Source organism: Rhopalosiphum maidis, chromosome 3 (genome assembly GCF_003676215.2).
Source record: "Rhopalosiphum maidis isolate BTI-1 chromosome 3, ASM367621v3, whole genome shotgun sequence".
Lineage (NCBI taxonomy): Eukaryota > Metazoa > Arthropoda > Insecta > Hemiptera > Aphididae > Rhopalosiphum > Rhopalosiphum maidis.
The window spans coordinates 4472452-4491211 of record NC_040879.1 but is presented as its reverse complement, the minus strand read 5'-3'; the positions used below and the strand labels follow the sequence as shown (position 1 = coordinate 4491211).

The 18760-nt window shown below is 32.2% G+C and overlaps 3 protein-coding genes across 3 annotated transcripts; 2 read left to right on the top strand and 1 right to left on the bottom strand.

Moving 5' to 3' along the window:
* Positions 1–7924: 7924 nt before the first annotated feature.
* On the bottom strand, positions 7925–12497 carry LOC113560050 (protein ANTAGONIST OF LIKE HETEROCHROMATIN PROTEIN 1-like). The gene is made up of 3 exons (XM_026965830.1): positions 12057–12497; positions 8257–8714; positions 7925–8144 (listed from the first exon to the last, which is right to left on the bottom strand). Exons 1-3 carry the CDS (start codon positions 12495–12497, stop codon positions 7925–7927), a joined length of 1119 nt encoding a protein of 372 aa, XP_026821631.1.
* A 4029-nt stretch (positions 12498–16526) lies between these two features.
* Positions 16527–17520, top strand: LOC113560049 (KRAB-A domain-containing protein 2-like). The gene is made up of 2 exons (XM_026965829.1): positions 16527–17361; positions 17462–17520. Exons 1-2 carry the CDS (start codon positions 16527–16529, stop codon positions 17518–17520), a joined length of 894 nt encoding a protein of 297 aa, XP_026821630.1.
* Positions 17521–18101: 581 nt separating this feature from the next.
* On the top strand, positions 18102–18497 carry LOC113560231. Its single transcript, XM_026965992.1, has one exon. It carries the CDS (start codon positions 18102–18104, stop codon positions 18495–18497), a length of 396 nt encoding a protein of 131 aa, XP_026821793.1.
* The last annotated feature ends 263 nt before the right edge of the window (positions 18498–18760 follow it).

Sequence of the window (18760 nt, the reverse complement as noted above, 5' to 3'; positions counted from 1 at the left end):
TTGCCCCAGAAAACCTGAATTTTAGTTCTGATCTTGGCAGCATTATAGCCTTTAAGGCATATTTTTTGAAGTTTAAGTCATTTTTATTAGTTTCTATATCAATTATTTTATATGATTGATTTAATTATATTGTATGTCATCGATTATATAGGTATATAAATGCTAAATACTTGCACCCAACACCTATATTTTGTTCAAACAGTGATGATACGACAAATCTTTAGTGTATCTTTAGTGTATTCATCTTATATGATTATATTATACCTGTTTTTTTATGATTGGTATTGAAAGCTGAAAGGGGAGAGGGATAATGAGGCAGCAAAATATGTGTGCCCCAAGTGGCATTAAACCTTAACACAGCACTGATATTAATATATTATACATAGTATAGAAATAATCAATCACATTAAATAGATACATTAACATACAAATCAACAACAATTTAATTCATAGATGAGTATAATAACAGATACAATTAAATAAAAAGTACCCAATCTTAATTGCGCCGATTAGTTTCATACTCCAATAAATAAAATAACTAGCATAGCAGTCAATTAAGAAAAATACCGAATTGACTTTTAGAATAATATTTCGTTATAATTATATAAATAAAATTAGTTTAGTTATAAGAATTTATTACTGATACTCCTCTTAGTACAAAGTTAAAAAGAAAACAAAAAATGTAAAAGGATTCCAAAGTATATACATTGCGTTATTAAAATACTAGAATTTCATTCTGTAGCTGTACGTACATAAAAAAGTTATCATAGATTCTATAAACTACAATATCTATACTTATTCGCTTACCTATTAGAATATACAGCACTCGAGAAATTAGAATCATTAAAAATAACATTTAAGTTGAGAATAAACAATATTGAAATTAATTTAAAAATATATTTTTACTCACCACCATTTTGCTGAATTATATTCTATGACAAGATAATACAGATAATACCTAACTATATCGGTACCTTATATTTTAATAAAATTGTTTTCACGTAATAGGTTTACAGAAATAGTTAAAATAACATTGTTTACTTTGGTTTTGAATAATTTAAAATAAAAGAGGTAGATTACACAGTTTGTAAACATATTGGGTTATCGTAGTGACCAAATAAAAAACAATTTAAAAATTTAAATTAATAAACCAATTTTATTATAACTTCCATAAATAAAATTAATATCCAACCACACGATTTTAATAATTGTATGGAACTTCAAATACAAGATAACTAAGATAAGATGTATTTTATTGTTTGCGTTGATACAGTAGAATACAACTCCATCTTGACCATATTGAGTGGTCAACACGATTCAAACAACGGTCACTTGTATTCGTTGTACGGCATTGATTTTATTATTTGTACAATTTGATGCATACACATCGACAATAGTTGATAAAATTCGGAAATGATATCAGCGTGATCATTGAGTGTGGTAGTGGGAGGAAATTGTGGTATAGTGCTGCTTGCTCATCATTCGAGCTGCGCAGAATTGGTGTTATATTTTTATTAAATTATCATAGTGATTTAAATTTAATATTTAATATATTAGATATTTTTAAAATGATCAATCTATTGCCGATATTTATTACTTATTCATCTTCTTCTTCTTCTTCTTCTTCGGTTTTTTAAAGGCCATTGAGGCCCATTACCGCAACACAAACTTGCTTCCATCTGTCTCTGTCTTGTGCTATTGTTTCTCCATCTCGTATTCCGATCTCTGCTAAGCTCTTCTCCACTTTGTCGATCCACCTTTGTTTCGGCCTACCAAGTGGTCTTTTCCCCTGGGGTTTCCATTTTAAAACTTCTTTCATAAGACCATTTGACCTCCATACATGACCGGCTCATGCTATTCTCCTATTTTTTAATACTGCTATTATGTCTGTCTCTTTATATAACTGTTGTATTTCTATATTGTTTCTTTTCTCATATTGTTGTGTCATGTTATTTATTTTTGGCCCAAATATTCTTCTTAATATTCTTCTTTTGAGTATTGCTAATTTGTCTTCGTCTCCTTTAGTCGTTGGCCATGTTTCACACGCATATAGAAGGATTGGTCTGATAATTACCTTGTATATTGTAATTTTTGATTTGAGTGATACCTGTTTTGATTTTAGTATACTCGTTACTCCGTAATAGCATTTATTTGTTGCAGTTAGTCTTATTTTAATGTCATCGTGATTATTATTTTTGCTTTTTATTGTAACACCCAGGTATTTAAAATTTTGTACTCTTTCAAATTTATAATTCTCAACTTCTAAATGTTCCTCGTGATTTTCTCGCCTAGATATTACCATATATTTGGTTTTTCCTTCGTTTATTTGTAATCCAATGTCTTTGCTGTTTATTATTAGTTCTTTGGTTCCTGCTTTGACTTCTTGACTGTCTGATCCCAATATGATAATATCATCTGCGTACGCTAGTACTCCGCATTGTCTTCTATTCTCTTCCAAGTTTACCCCACCATATTTTTTCTGAGTTTTTCTAACTACCATTTCTAAAGCTATATTAAAGAGTATTGGGGATAGGGCATCTCCCTGTCGAAGTCCAGTCTTAACTTCAAATTCATCTGATATATGCTGATTGAATCTAACTTTACATCTGGTTTTTTTCATACATAATTTGATCATTTTCACTATCTTTGCTGGTATCCCAAAGGTTATAAGTGTGTCCCATAGTACTTCTCTATTAATTGAATCATAAGCCTGTTTATAGTCAATAAATAGTAGATGTAGATCATTGTCGAATTCATAATGTTTCTCAACTAGTTGTTTAACAGTGAAAATGTGATCTATGGTGGATTTACCACTCATAAAACCACATTGGTAGTCCCCAATGATATCTTTTATGTAAGGTTTTATTCTGTTTAGTATGAGACCTGACAATACTTTGTACATTGTATTTAGCAACGATATTCCTCGGTAATTTTGGTATCTTGATCTGTCTCCCTTTTTATAAATTGGACATATTATTGCTAGTTGCCATTCTTTTGGTATTTCTTCTTTATGCCATACATCTCTGATTAATTTCCCTACTTCTCTTATTAGTTCCTCACCACCATACTTTAAGAGTTCTGAAGCTAAGCCATCTTCACCTGGCGATTTATTGTTTTTAAGTGTGTTTATGATCATTCTAACTTCGTCGTCCGTTGGTTCTACGTCTTCAGGTTCTGCTGTATAGTACTCAATTTGCGTATGGTCTTGGTGCGTTTGTAGGTTGAGTAGTTCCTCGAACACTTTCCCAAACTGTTTTGCAATTTCTTCTCCTTCTGTTACAAGTTCTCCATTTTCTTCTTTCATTATTTCTGTTCTGGGGTTATACCCCGTTTTTAATTCTTTTGTTTGTTTGAAGAAGAGTTTCGGGTTCGTCCTGTTGTCTTCAATCTGTTTTATTCTTTCCTTTTCCCATAATCGTTTTTCCCTTCTTATTACTTATTCAACTTCCAAAAAATTTATTTAACTATTACCTACTTTTTTTTTATGTAATATTATATAATAGTGATACATAATATAATATGAATGTTATATAAATAATATTTATACAAATAGTTACTTACTTTCTTCATTTTTAATATTAATGTTTTTTTTTTTTTTTATACTATTTAGTGTTCACGACAGATCAGACACGTTTAGTAATTACTTTTAATAATTAAAATAATAATTCAATGATAATTAACAAAAAAATTTATTTTGATAATATTTATTTTTGGAACATCTATGTAAAATCATGGAAGAAAATTGAAAAAGTATAGCTTTATTAAGGGTAAAACTTAAACTCATTGATATACGGAATACAAACTAAACTATATTTAAGAACTACACTTAAGTTTAGTAAAACTATAGCTTAAGTCATGAAATACCGGCCCTTAATGTGCTACTCCATGGTTTGGTTTGTATGCACTTGACACTGCGATCATAGTCGGGAAGCGGAATGAACGATGAAATGTTCCATGGTGGCGGCTTTGTAGGTGTATAATTATATAATATGAATACGTTCGATTATCTGTACTCTATAGTATGAGAGGGGTTGCTGTGTGTGTTGTTCATCTTATCAATACGGACTTAACTACAATATGTCATATAATATGTACTATGACCCACACCCATATATCGATCTTAGTTTATTTTTCATGGAATATTAGTTTTGTCACGTTATAGAACCCCCCGGACAAATTTGTAAAATCTGTGGATAATCTGTGCCAAAAGAAACATGAAGTTATATAAGTTGGATTTATGCAGAAATTATTATTATTATCATTATTATTTTTTTAATTATATGTTTCATACTTGAAGTTTGTTATCATATCCATTCGACTTGTGGCGAATAATATTTTTTTAGATGGATACAGTTGAATGTTCAACGAATCGATCTCCATTCGGATGCATCACTACATATGCGTTACGCCTTCATATTTCAGATATTTCAAAAGGGCCCTCATATAATAAAAAAAACTTAGATATATGTTTGTCAATCGCACTACTGAGTCGGTGTGTCTATATTAATACGTTGTCAACGATCCTATAAATAAAAGGATGGACTTGTCGCTTGTGTGCCTCCCGACATTTTTCGGCGTTTGTAAATTGTACTTCTCGCGCTATGGTTATTCGATCGATATTATTTATAACTGAACTTGGTAGAAAATCTATTAGTAAGCGGCCCCTTCCCAGTAATTTTTAAAAATAATTAGGATGGGGTAGAATGTGTCGTTTGATGTCTCACGTTATTTTTAACCCATTCAATATATCCTACGTATTTGTTCCAACTTTGATGTCTATTGTGGCAATAGGTTCTAAATAACCGTCCTACCGCCCTATTTTACGCATTACCCTCTCCACGGGATTTGACTGTGGATGGTACACACTGGTCATATACGGCTGAACATCAAACTTACGTAATGATTGTTGCCAAATTTTACTCGTAAATTGTTTACCAAGGTCGGAAATAATAATTTTTGGTTTTTCGTATGTGGGTATATAATCGTTTAATTTTTTTGTTATACACGCTTTCGCGGTGGCTTTACATAACGGAAAAAGTTTAACAAATCGAGTAAAATTATCTGGTACTACCAAGATGTTAGTATATCGATAGTGGCCCTTCGGTAATGGACCATAGATGTTTACTAATACGCGATCTAGTTTGTCTTTGGCTTACACCGACACCATCTCACCCTCAGGATTATAATTTGTTTTCTTACTATAATGACATAGGTCGCACGCGCGTACTACTTCGCGGACTGTTCTAAAAAACCATCCGAAATAAAGGTGTTTACGAAATGCGTGTGCTGCTTTTACAAATCCAGGATGTCCATAATATTAGTGAAACGCAATAATTAAAATTTTATCTAAGTGTTTTGGTGTATAAATATACCACGGTGAATCCCTATGATCAGATTTTTGTATAAATAAGATATGATTGTGCAATAGGTAGTATTTCGATAGTTGTTTAATAATCGTTATTGTTGAGATTATTACGAATTTTTAATAATTTATTGTATCGTTTCTGTTAATTTGGCATTCGGTATAGAATTTGGGTTATAGAGCTAGGTAACGTGGGTGGTATCATCATGGATAAAATTACTGGTTGTTTATTGTCGGTTACGTCATCACGTCCGACTGGGTGTCGGGACAGCGTATCTACTGGATTTTCTTTATCTGGGCAATGACGATTTTTCGAGTTGTACTCTTGTAATATAAGTTTCCACCTAGATAGTCACGCATTTCGTAATTTACACGTAAATAGAAAGATTAACGTTTGATGATCGGTATATAGCTCAATCGGATACCCCTAATATGTATATCCTAAATTTCTGGCATGAAAACACAATGACTAATAGTTCTAACTCCGAGATTGTATAATTCTATAATTTGGCAGCAATAAGGGTTCGGCTCGTGAAAGAAATTGTATGTCGTTCATGGTTATGATCGATTTGAAGAAGCTCAGCCCCGAGTCCTACGGTCGAAGCATCAGTTTGGATTCAAAATAGCTTGTTAAAATCGGGGTGCGTTAGGGTTTACTGAAAACATTTTTTTTTTCTTGAAACCTTGTTCGTTCATCAGATTGTCCAAAGTCCCAGGAGACTCCCTTTTTCAATAAATGAGCGAGTGGTCCTAATAATGTTGAATGATTTCGTGAAAATTTTCTATAAAAATTACAAAATCCTATAAATGATTGTTAATCTTTTCGATTACGGAGCTCCGAGAACTCGCTGATCGCTCGAGAACCCCCCGTCCGAAATATAATGACTTAAGAATTTTATTTTTGGTTTAGCGAAATTACATTTTTTATATTTAAACGTTAAGTTTGCATTCAATATTTTGTCGAATACCTATTGGATATTTCAAATATGTTCATTAAAAGTTTTTGACGCACTCAATATGTCATCTACGTATGTATGTATGTCTTTCGGCTAATATATTCAAGGGTCATCGGAGATAATGCTATCTTGAGTCCATTAACAAATGCGGCATTCGAAATATTTAACCCAAACGGTACTACACAGAACTGATAAGAGCGACCGCCGTATAAGAAACTGGTATATTTGCGGACATCTGGGTCCAAAGGTATTTGTCAATAATCCGAACTAAAATCAAGAGTAGTAAAGTACCTTTAGTCGTGAAACTTTGCGAGAATATCGTCGATAGGAGGGGACAAATAACGAGTAGGCTCAATCACTGTGTTTAATTTCCGCGCATCGAGAGAGATCCGTATTGATCCATCGGGTTTCTGGACACTCAATATTGGATTATTATACGCTGCCTCAGATCGCTCAATCACATTCTATTTAGTTCATGTTGTACCGCGGGACGCCATGAAAATTAAACGGGATAAGGTTTTAATCGGAATTACTTGTGGTCAATGACCTTAAACTGATACGAAAAGCAATTATGTCGTCCGGGACGGTCTTGAAATATTTTTTAGTAATCAGCCAGTAATTGGTGTAATTATAGGTGTTCATCGGTGTTTAACGTGCTACTAGTTGTTCTATTATCACTAATGACATTTTGATGGTTGATCGATAATATGCATGTATCACCTTTGTACTCTAAAGCCTCGATTACACTGAGCCATTTTACACGCTGCGTGTCGGCGATTAAAGTCGTGCACGTATGAGCGTGTAGCGACTTGTTCGATTACATTGAGCGATTAAATTCGCTCGCTCGCTAGTCGCGCACACGCATTCATCTGATATAGACGTGACAAGAAGTTATCATTAATATAGATAATTCATTCGTTTTCTTTTATATTAAAAATTTTAAAATTTATGATAAAGTGGAATTGTAATAACATTGTTGACTTTTTAAAAATTTACGAACAGTATCAATTACTGTGAAACATAAAACATAAGGACTATTTGAACATAAAATTAAAAGACGAAATGTTTAAAAAGTTGTATGCAGACTTCGAGACTGAAGGATTGGTAATGGGAATAGATGAAAAGCAACTCAAGGCAAAAATTAAAAATTTAAAAGATGTTTATAGAAATGAGCTTGCAAAAATCGAAAAAAGTAAAAAAAGTGGAAGTGGAACAGATGAAATATATTCTCCAAGACTTACGTGGTTTAACTCTGCCAACTTTTTTCGTGAAGTTTTATCAACAAGACACAGCCAGTCAAATTTGGTAAGTTTGAATATTATATAGTACAATAATATTGTTAGTGTTATAAATTAATAATTAATACCAATATTCAAAGTATGCAGAAACTATTTCCTATTTAAAATTAGTATATAATGTGCAATGATAAATATTTCATAATGAACAAAACTCAGACAATATAAATGAGAGAATATTTTGTTTAATTTTATAAATATAAATGTAACGTAAATGAATAGCTTAACATGTATTTATTTGCTTATACTTTAAATTTAATTTTTCATAATTGATTACTTAAAAGTACTTTAAATAAATTCATTAGGTTTATTTATATAGTTATGCCAACTTTCTCCCATTGCCACGGTAAAGGATTTTCCTCTATAAAATATTTTGCCAATGAACTCCTAACATCTTCTGCAGCTCGTTTATAGTTGTTGCTGCCCATTCTATTGACAGTTTCTAGATTATTCACGTATTCTCTCCATTCCCCAGGAATAATATTTCCGTTGTTAAAATCCTCTTGGTCAACTGCTTGTGGAGGTATATAGCTATTTGGAGTAGTTTTACGTATCCAGTTGTGTTAGACTACAAGCTGCATATATTAATTTATCTATTGTTTTTGTCTGTAGATCAATTGGTTTAGAAAATATTCGGAATCACCACACCAGAATGCCAAATGCGTTCTTCACCACCCTTCTAGCACGTGAAAGACGATAGTTAAAAATCATTTCATAATTATTAAGTCCAGTTTTACTGTATGGTTTTAATAAGTTTGTTTTTAATGGAAATGCATCATCGCCAATAATAACACATTTTTCGGGCATACCTAAGGTATTATTTTCTAATGCGATATTTAAGGTACTATCTCGAAATATTCCACTATCACTAGCTCGGCCATCAGCTCCTATATCGATGTATGTAAAACAATAATCACCGTCAACCATTGCGAACAATATAATACTATAGGTTTTTTTATAATTATAAAATGATGAGCCAGAACCAGGAGGTCGTTTAATTATCACATGTTTTCCGTCGATTGCACCACAACACATTGGAAAATTCCAACGATGAAAAAATGTATCCTTTATTTTCTCCCATTCATCAGCAGTCGCAGGCACCTGAGAATTTTAAATTTAAATTAAGTTTATATTGTATAATCATTTTTTTTTAATTATGTATGGAATCATATTATAAATAATCTAAATTTCTAAATTGATTATTATTGTTTAGATTTTAACCAATTTAAGTCAATGTTCGAATGAGGTGGAATCTAACCCAATCGAAGAAATTGAAAAAGAAGGTTCAACAAGGGGACCCATAAACGATATTCAAATAGATGAAACAATTGGGAGACCAAGACCGTCGTCAACAAAAATGAAACCACCATCAGGGTCAATAAAAAAAATTAAAAAGCAAACAGCCCCTAATATAGCAATTGCAATTGAACAATTAGACAAAATCGCTCAGAGTGCAAATGAAGAAAAAGCGTATGATCACTTTGGAAAGTACGTTGCATACGAGCTTCGCCAACTACCACAACGCCATGCTATTTTGTTACAGTCTGAAATACAAAGATGTATTATTCGGTTCAGATTATCTACTTTGGAACCTCTACCTCAACAATACCATCAACAACCATTACCATACACGGAACAACTTCATGTAAATGTCGCATCACCATCTACCTCGTCAAGTTCAATAAGTAATTATACATCTACTCCGCGTGTGAACGAGGAATACGATATGTTAAGCCAAGCTATCATAAATTCTTTTTCAGACAATGACCAATAATTTGTATGAATTTAAAATTAATTATTATATTATACAATTTAATAATGATACAGTTTAAAAAAAATAAATAAAAGAATTTTGTTGATATTTAGTTTAATTTAACCCTGCATCAGTCGCGCGTTCTACTATTGTAGTACAGTGATAATCAATTTAATTTTAGATGGTTTTGGAATTACCCAATGACAATGATAAACTAAATACCTTTTAACAACATTATATGATTGAAAACTGTAATGATTTCGGAGTTTATCTTTCAGTGTAGTTCCGTATATTGAGCAATCAAGTTTTATGTTCTACTATTGTAGATTACGCGACGACTCAGGTACGTAACTTTTATACTACATCTCATATTTTAAACTCCCGTAATTTGTATTAAAATGAAATAGTTTAAACTTATATTAACGTTATACATTATAATTTATATTATATAACATTTATATAATATAACCTACTTATATGTTATTGTTTTTGGTACCTATATAAATTATTTATATTATTTGTACCCATGTCATGATACTTTTTCTTTATTTATTTTGTAAAATAATTTTACTTTAGAAAATGGATAATGTTATTGAGCAATGGCTTGAAGAAGAAGAAGAAGAAGAGTTGATTGAAGGTGTTAGCGTAGATAGTAATGAAGAATTAGAAACTGATCATGTTGAAGAACAGTGCAAAGATTCGAATACAGAACAAGAATATACTGATGATGAGTATGAAGGTGAGTCCACTTCTGGTGATGATAATATTGGGTTAATTGTTCAAAACAAATATTATATCGGGAAAGATCAAACAAAGTGGAAAAAAAAAGTTCCTCCACAAAATAGTAGAACACGTTCTCATAATATAATAACGCATTTACCGGGGCCTAAATCAAACGCTAAAAATAAAAAATCACATATGGAATGTTTTTCTCTTTTCTTTGACGATTCAGTAATTTCAATAATAACAAAAAGCACAAACATCAAAATTCAAGTAATTCAGAATAAATATAGTCGTGAACGTGATACAAAGGAAACGGATGAAACAGAAATAAGAGCTGCTATTGGTATACTTATACTAGCGGGCGTATCAAAATCAGGGCGGCAAAATATTTTAAAATTATTTGATGACACTAAGGGTACTGGTATTGAAACAATTTATTTAGCAATGAGTAGCCAACGGTTTTGTTTTTTAATGCGAAATTTACGTTTTGATAATTTTACTGATCGAGAACAAAGGAGGGAGATAGACAAATTAGCTGCTATCAGAGAATTGTTTGAAATAATATTACAAAATTTTCAAACCAATTTTATACCTAGTGAGTACTTAACTATAAATGAGCAGTTGATTTCTTTTCGTGGTCGCTGCTCATTCCGTCAATATATACCCAGTAAACCCGCGCGATATGGCATAAAAATATTCGCCCTCGTTGATGTCAAAAATGCGTATACATACAATTTAGAAGTGTATGTAGGCACACAACCTGATGGGCCTTACAAAATAAATAATAGTCCAAATAACGTTGTGACCAGACTTGTCCAACCGATTGAGGGCACTAAACGTAACATAACAATAGATAATTGGTTCACATCTCTCCCTTTAGTACTTCAACTATTAGAAAAAAAAATTAACTGTAGTTGGAACTATGAGACGTAATAAAACATGTATTCCAAAACAATTTGCAGACCCAAAAAATAGACCAATAAATTCATCATTATTTGGATTTCACAAAGATTGCACATTGACATCATATGTACCTAAAAAAAATAAAGTAGTGATTGCTGTTTCTACACTTCATCACGATAATAATATTGATCCGACAACTGGAGATAAAAAAAAACCAGACATTATTACATTTTATAATTAAACAAAATGTGGTGTTGACCGCTTGGATCAAATGTGCAGTTTGTATGATGTCGCTAGAAACTCCCGACGTTGGCCTTTAACAATATTTTTTAATTTATTAAATATTTCTTGTATTAATGCTTTGAATGTATACTCCGCTAATAAGAATTATACTAAAGTAAACAGAGCAGACTTTTTGGAAAACTTGCGCTTTGTCTAATTAGACCAAATACAGAGAGACGAATACTCAATAAAAATTTACCAAAATCCATAAGATTTCGAGGGAGAAAATTATTAGAATTGGAAAAGGAAACAGAAACAGAAAAAAATGTAAAAACAAAACGCCCAGGTGGAGTTGGTAAATGTCATCTATGTGGACGAGCACGTAACAAAAGCACACGTAATTCATGCGAAACTTGCTATAAATGGGTATGCAACGATCACCTCAAATATATATGCGATTGTTGTTTCAATAAAAAACAATACAGTACATCTTCAGATGAAATGGATACTAAGTAAAACTTAAAATTAAAAGACTAACAAAATAATTATAAGCATTCATGTATAATATTTTAACTCCTTTAAATTGTAATAGGACTTTCGACATATGTATATTAAATTAATTAATATTGTACAACAATTTGATTAAAAATATACATTTAATATGATTATTGAATAATTTGGTTAAATCGTTTATTTATTTTGTAATAACAAATTATTAATGACAACAATTGTGATTGTTCTACAAATGTAGACGCGCGACTACTTGTGTGATATTAAACAACGCGACTGATGCAGGGTTAACTTTATTTATTAGTGCCTTATTTTTTTATTATTATACTAACTTTAATAAATGGTTCCAACACTTGAGAAATCGCAGTAAGTACATCGGGTAAAAATACTGAAATTGTACATTCAGGAACGCGAAAAAGATATCGTAAAGACTTAACTGAATCCCCAGAAGCTAAATAACGTAAAGTTATTTCCAGTTTTATTTTCGACGGAATCGCCATCCTCATTTGAGTGTCTTCTTTCTTTATTAGGTCGTCAATCATCTCTAACAATGTATCAAACTGGGCCCCGTTCATCCTTAGAATATTTCGGTAGGCTGTAGAGTCTTCGTATTTTAATTTTTCTAATAATGTACTGGATGCACCATATTTATCTCGCCTTGAAATCCAACTTCTGATCCATAATCTTTTCTTTTTATACTTTTTCTTTTCCAATTCCTGTCGCAATAAATGAGAAATCACAACAACTCCCGCGCGAACTACAGCTTCCGACATTTTGACCAGTCACTACTCACTGGCATACTAGCGATTTTGCCAGCTAGGGCGATTACATTGAACGATTTTACTCGCTGAAGTGTAAAAACGCCAGCGACTTGCGACTAAAGTAGCCCGGCCGTCAACTTTAATCGCGAGCGAGCAGCGAGTATTCAACACGCGGCGAGTAAGCGACTAGACCGATTACATTGAGCGACTTTAATCGCAGCGAGTTAATTCGCAGGCGACAAGCGTGTGAAATCGCTCAATATAATTGTGGCTTAACGGATATGATAGACAGATTTCGTTATCAACGTGGTTATATTCGTCGTTAAAGATATATGATTTATTATAGGGTCGAAATTTATATCGATTTTATCGGACTCATTAATTACGTTGGGATTATCGTTCCACAACGGAGAAGAAATAATTTTATTGTTGTAAATAATAATGATTTTATTATCTGTTAACCAGTCGTTTCCCAGAATAAGTTACGTTAATAGACTAGGAATAATTAAAAATATACCATTTGATTTAACATTATGTACGTCAATTTCCAAAAACGTCTGAGTATGAATTTTCTTATTCTTACCTATGAGGGCGGTCGAAACAGTTATGCCAGTAATCGTAAAAATAGGTAAACATTGTTTTGGAAATTTGGTTTGTTAAAATTTTAAAAAAATGGTCAGACATGGTCGTAACTGAGGCACCGGTATCCAATATGACAGAGTACTCATGATTAAAAATTTTGATTTACATTTTCGGTGTAAACGACAGTTTTTCGGGTTGAAGTTGATTTTCGGTTAGTAGATGTGATAATATATTAATGGTTTGAGGACTGTTGACAATGAGGAGGAACATGACCTCGGTCCTTACGAAATCTGTCCGTTCGCGTTTCCCTGGTCGGGACCGTTTACTAGGTTATCCGTTGCTCCACGGCTCATATTTGTCGTTTGTGGAGTAATGCCGTTACTATTTTCGTGGCGACTGAAGTTTGATAATTAGAACGATAATTGTTATTTCTATTATTATTACTATTATCACGGTTATTGTGATTATAGTTTGAATTGAAATTTCGACCATGATATCGAGAATTATCGTTCGTGTTACCGTTATCTTGAAATGAATTATTAATATTATTGCCTTCATTACCGTCACGATTTGCAACAATATTGTTAGCGATTTGATTGTTTTGATTGTTATTCGACGGTTCGGAAGTATATTCATAATAACTAATTTCATTTATTAACTCATCCACGGTACGTAGTCAAAGATTACGAATCGTATTGGACATCGATCGGGGATAGTGTGATAGTAGTCTTTTAATCTTTTCGGTATCCGGAATAGGAAGTTGTAAGTACCGAACTTTGTTGACCCAATCAATGGTGTGCTGTTGTAGACTCGATGTATCTTGATGGTAATGTGGACGATAGAATTCGTTACGTACTTTTTCTTGTTTGATAGGACACCAAAAGTGTCGTCGAAAACGTTCAAGAAATTGATCAAATAAAACTATGGGACTTAGTGTATAGGACCAACTTTTAGCCCTACCTGAGCCGCTGCATGCGGCGTTAATTTTTGCTAAGTCGATGAACACTTGATTTTGAAAGTAATTATTAAGTTTTTCAAGAAATTCTTCGGGGTGTATCGGATCAATATTACCGTTAAATACCCGGGACGATATCTTTTATTTTTTCCGTGCGATTAACGAAGCTTTGGTTAAAATTATATGACTGAGGTATCCGGGAAAACTCTTGAGACGTTATCATACTCGGTACGTCAAAACGATAAGCACTGTTATTAATATCGTTCATTGCGCTTGTAATTAGGTATTGTGAATGACCGTGGACGAAAATACATTACAAAGTTCAGGTCATGGACATGTAATTGCATTTCCGATTATGGGCGTTGGATCGAACGTTGACATGCGTGGAATACTCGACGTAGTCTCATGCGTCTGCATTTTTTTATTACGTTCTCCACCACAGCTAGACTTACAGCTTGCCCCTCGACTAGACATACTCGTTCCGTTGGGCTTGATAATTCTTACTTCGTTTCATGTTTATAATTCGATATCTGTTGATTAGTATATTACTTACACTCAGTTCTTAATTTCTGTTGTTCGCATTGATATTGTCCATTGGCGAAACCTAAATTAGCACGTAATTCTTCAATATTCTTATCAAGTTTTGAGTCTTGAAGTAACTTGTTTAATATGTTTTGGTGACGGTTAAACCTGTCATTTATCTCAGCTAAACTGGTTCTAAAGTCCCTACTGAAATCAATACGGTTTTGTTCAAGTTTTTTATTTAGCGCCTTACACACGGAAAAAAATATTTATATTATAGTTAATAGTTGGATAAATTTTAGTTGAGAGAACAAGATTTCTATTGATATAATATTTTATTTTATTATCTTAACTATATCATTTAGTTACATGTATTGAATAAATTTAATTGCTGTATTGAAATATTACAATCTTTTAATTGTGTAATATAACATTTTATATGATAGTGTTAACAATCCCATTTAGTTACATTTATGCGGTCTCTGTATTTTATTAGTAACTATTTCAGTGATTAAAAATGTTGCAACTATAACCAATGATAATAAACGGATAACTGGAATTGAAATAGAAAATAAAAATAGGCATTATTGTTGAAATATTCTATTTATAATTTAATATAGCTGATAATATACCCAATATTATTTTTTGTTTACGTGTTCTCCTATGATAACTCGTAATTTTCAATTTTATTTTTATAATTATTTGATGTCACTGTAGAGTGCAGACTGCAGACAGTGTAAACTAGTTTAACCGCTTTACTCAATAGGTACTCATCTATCATATTGCACTCGGTTCTCTTCTTACAAAAAAGTCACGTTACGAATTTATAGGTATAAACTGCTCATTGTTGTTGCTTATTTTTGCACGTTCTACCTAATGTAGTTTTTTCAAATTGTTTTATAAATTAATTAAATAATATTATGGCCGATGAATTTGTTGTTCAAATTTTAAAATCAATAAATTTACCGCAAGAAATAATTGATTATTTTAAAGGCATGTTTTATTCTATAATACATATACATTAATACATAACAGTATTATACATAATAATATTTATAGCATCACTAATTGTCACCTATTTAATAAGATAATATTTGACTTTTTATATAATTGTAGGATAAATAGAATTAATAAGTCAATTTACATAAAATGTATATAAACTAATTATACTAATTATATAACCATGGGTAATACTGTAATTGTATGTAACAGACGAGTACCTAAATCAATTAATTTATATTTTACTTTTGTTAGATCAAGAAATAAATTAACATGCATTTAAATCTTTAAACAAATTAATCGTGAAAGAATTAATACTTACTAAAATAGGTTATATAAGCCTGTCTTACGAAAGAACGGGACTATTTCGCGCATGTAGAATGAGCTGCCCGGCCGTCCAGCACGCTGCACGCGCACTCTAGGTACCGATATATCACGACGGAGAACGATCGGTTCACGTCGCCGCCGTGTATATGTTACGCCGAATTCACGAAATTGCCGATTTCATGAATTAAGCAGACTTTTTCTGCCGATTCCATAAATTCGGTAACATATTATTATGACATAATTACAAATAGTGGATTATAAATAAACAATAATTGCACGTGTGCTGATCGCATTACCACCGCATTATGCCGTAATCTTTATTACCTATGATAATAAAATATCGCGATAAATGATAATCATATTATATCTTGAACACTTCGATTCATCTGGTGCTAATAGTGTGTGAAGTACGAACGTTGAACGGTTCTATAAGTGCGCTTACGTTGCGATATTACCTAATATTTTTATTTTTTATAACAACTATTATAACTATGGACTCTAAATGGACAGCAGAAAGAGATGCAGAAGCTGTTAAAATTTTAACTGATGACAATTCTATAAATAAAGATAGACGGTATTATCATATCCGTGAAAAATTTGAACTAATCGAGGTAGCTGGCGTTCGATGAGTTCGACGAAAGCGCGATCAACGCATTATGGCAGTAGTTGAAAATTTCACTAGTATTATTCGTGATATGCATGTGGCCAGTGGACATAAAGGTGAAACAAAAACACACAAGAAAATAATGGAACACTATTCTAATATTACAATGGCTGCTGTAAAAGCTTACATTGCTAATTGTGAAAGGTGTGCGGAAAAATCAAAAAAAAAATGTACGCGAGGTGTTGTTGTGCGGCCTATTTTATCTTCCTCTTTAAATGAACGCGGTCAAGTCGATCTTGTCGACTTTCAAAGTTTACCGGATGGTGATTTTAAATTTATCCTTCATTATAAAGAACACTTAACCAAATTTTCAATTTTCCGGCCATTGAAATGCAAAAAGGCTTCGGAAGTGGCCAAAGAATTATTAAACATATTTTTGACGTTTGGTGCCCCTCACGTTCTGCAGTCCGATAATGGTCGCGAATTCACAGCCGATATTATAACTGAATTAGCATCATTGTGGCCCGATCTAATACTAGTAAATGGTCGGCCACGTTATCCACAAAGCCAAGGATCTGTAGAAAGAGGTAATTGTACGTTGAAGGATTCACTGGTGGCGTGGATGCGAGATAATAAAACTGCGGCGTGGAGTTACGGCATCGCCTTTGTACAATGGGGTGTTAATACGACATATCACGAAGCTATAAAAATGACTCCATACGAAGCAGTCTTTGGTCAAAAACCACGGATAGGACTGGCAACAAAAGTACCTCGACAGTTGGTAGAAAATATAATGACAGGTACATTAGAAGAGGATATACTGAAAATGCTTTTAAATGAGGACAAAGAGGACAATGAGGACGTACAAGTACTCAATACTGAAGTGAGTAATAATTCAAAAATATTTTATTTTTTTTTATATTTTTATATTATAAGTTAAAAGTTAGAAAAATAAAAATAAAATTTAAATATTACTATAATTTATAGTAAAGAGTAGTGGTCGGCCACTAGCAGCCCGCGCCGCTAATGTACACGGCCCGCTTTAAATTTTAGAACTGCAACATTTTTTTATTATAATTTAAGAATGTAAAATTTCTATTTTTATCCGGTGAACTCTTTTTAATTCATGAATGTGGCCCGAAAGTCCAAAAAGGTTACCAACCACTGGTATAGAGCATTTCTATTTGCAGCGGAACATCGATTAATCGTATTTCGATTATCCGTATTCGCGAGACAAACGTATTTTTGACGATAACAACTAAATAATTAAAACGTAATATTTTTTATAGACAATAGATTTAGAGTGAACGCAAGATACAGAAGAAGTATTAGAAGCTACTACTGCGTGCTCGCAGCATAATATTATTCCAGAAAATAAAATAGAACAAAAATTCGAGAAATTAATAAAGACCACGCAAAAAATTTTGGATATTGAAAGTGACACCGACAAAGTAAGTCTATGCATAAAATGTAATTTAAATTATTGATTATTTATTATTTTTTATTATTTGTATATCATATTATATATATATTTTAGAGTTTTGAATCTATCAACACGAAACTCAATCATCCTGCTCTTAAACAACGCAACATTGCAGCTCAAAATTTAAAATGTCAAGCGGAAAGGATGGTAACCAGAGGCAAAGGCATCCTTCCTCCTTTAAAAGTTGGTGACAATGTGCTGGTGTCAATCCCGTCGGTAGATCGAGGGCGAGGAGATGCAGCCAACCTTCTTGCAGTTATCATCGAAGAAAAAGATGGTAAATTTCGTATAAGGACTAAAGAAGGGATTTTAAGCACATGGCTGGAACGGAACAGTCTGGCAGCTACAAAGTACTGTTCTCTAACGACTGCAGACGTTCAACAAAATGAATATTCATTACGGGAACTTGTTAGATTGGGGTCAATTGGGACCGGACAAGGCTATCGACGTTGTACTTGTCGTACAAATTGCACATGTAAAAAAAATAATATGATGTGTAATTTGGCGTGCCACCCAGGCTATACTTGTCAAAATGTTTAAATAAAATACAATTTTTTTTATTCACTTTTTTATTTATTTTTTATATACATATAATATTTATTATTACAATTTGATTTTAACATATTTCCAGCATTTTATACATTTATTTAAATTAAATTATGTTTTATAATTTTTTTAAGAAAGGTCTTGCCGATTTCACGTATTCGGCGACAACGTTGCCGATTTCATGAAATCGGCAATTTCGTGAATTCGGCGTAACATATACACCGCTTCCAAAAAATACGTATTATATTTTATTATGC

What these genes read in the sequence shown, in the direction of transcription:
- LOC113560050 (XM_026965830.1), bottom strand. Translation starts at nt 12,497, where the DNA reads ATGTCGGAAGCTGTAGTTCGCGCGGGAGTTGTTGTGATTTCTCATTTA. An exon ending in TGTTGGAACCATTTATTAAA is followed by an intron (nt 8,715 to 12,056) that starts GTTAGTATAATA and finishes TAAAATTCTCAG; the next exon opens with GTGCCTGCGACTGCTGATGA. An exon ending in GCATTTGGCATTCTGGTGTG is followed by an intron (nt 8,145 to 8,256) that starts GTGATTCCGAAT and finishes TACTCCAAATAG; the next exon opens with CTATATACCTCCACAAGCAG.
- LOC113560049 (XM_026965829.1), top strand. Translation starts at nt 16,527, where the DNA reads ATGGCAGTAGTTGAAAATTTCACTAGTATTATTCGTGATATGCATGTG. An exon ending in AGTACTCAATACTGAAGTGA is followed by an intron (nt 17,362 to 17,461) that starts GTAATAATTCAA and finishes TATAATTTATAG; the next exon opens with TAAAGAGTAGTGGTCGGCCA.
- LOC113560231 (XM_026965992.1), top strand. Translation starts at nt 18,102, where the DNA reads ATGGTAACCAGAGGCAAAGGCATCCTTCCTCCTTTAAAAGTTGGTGAC.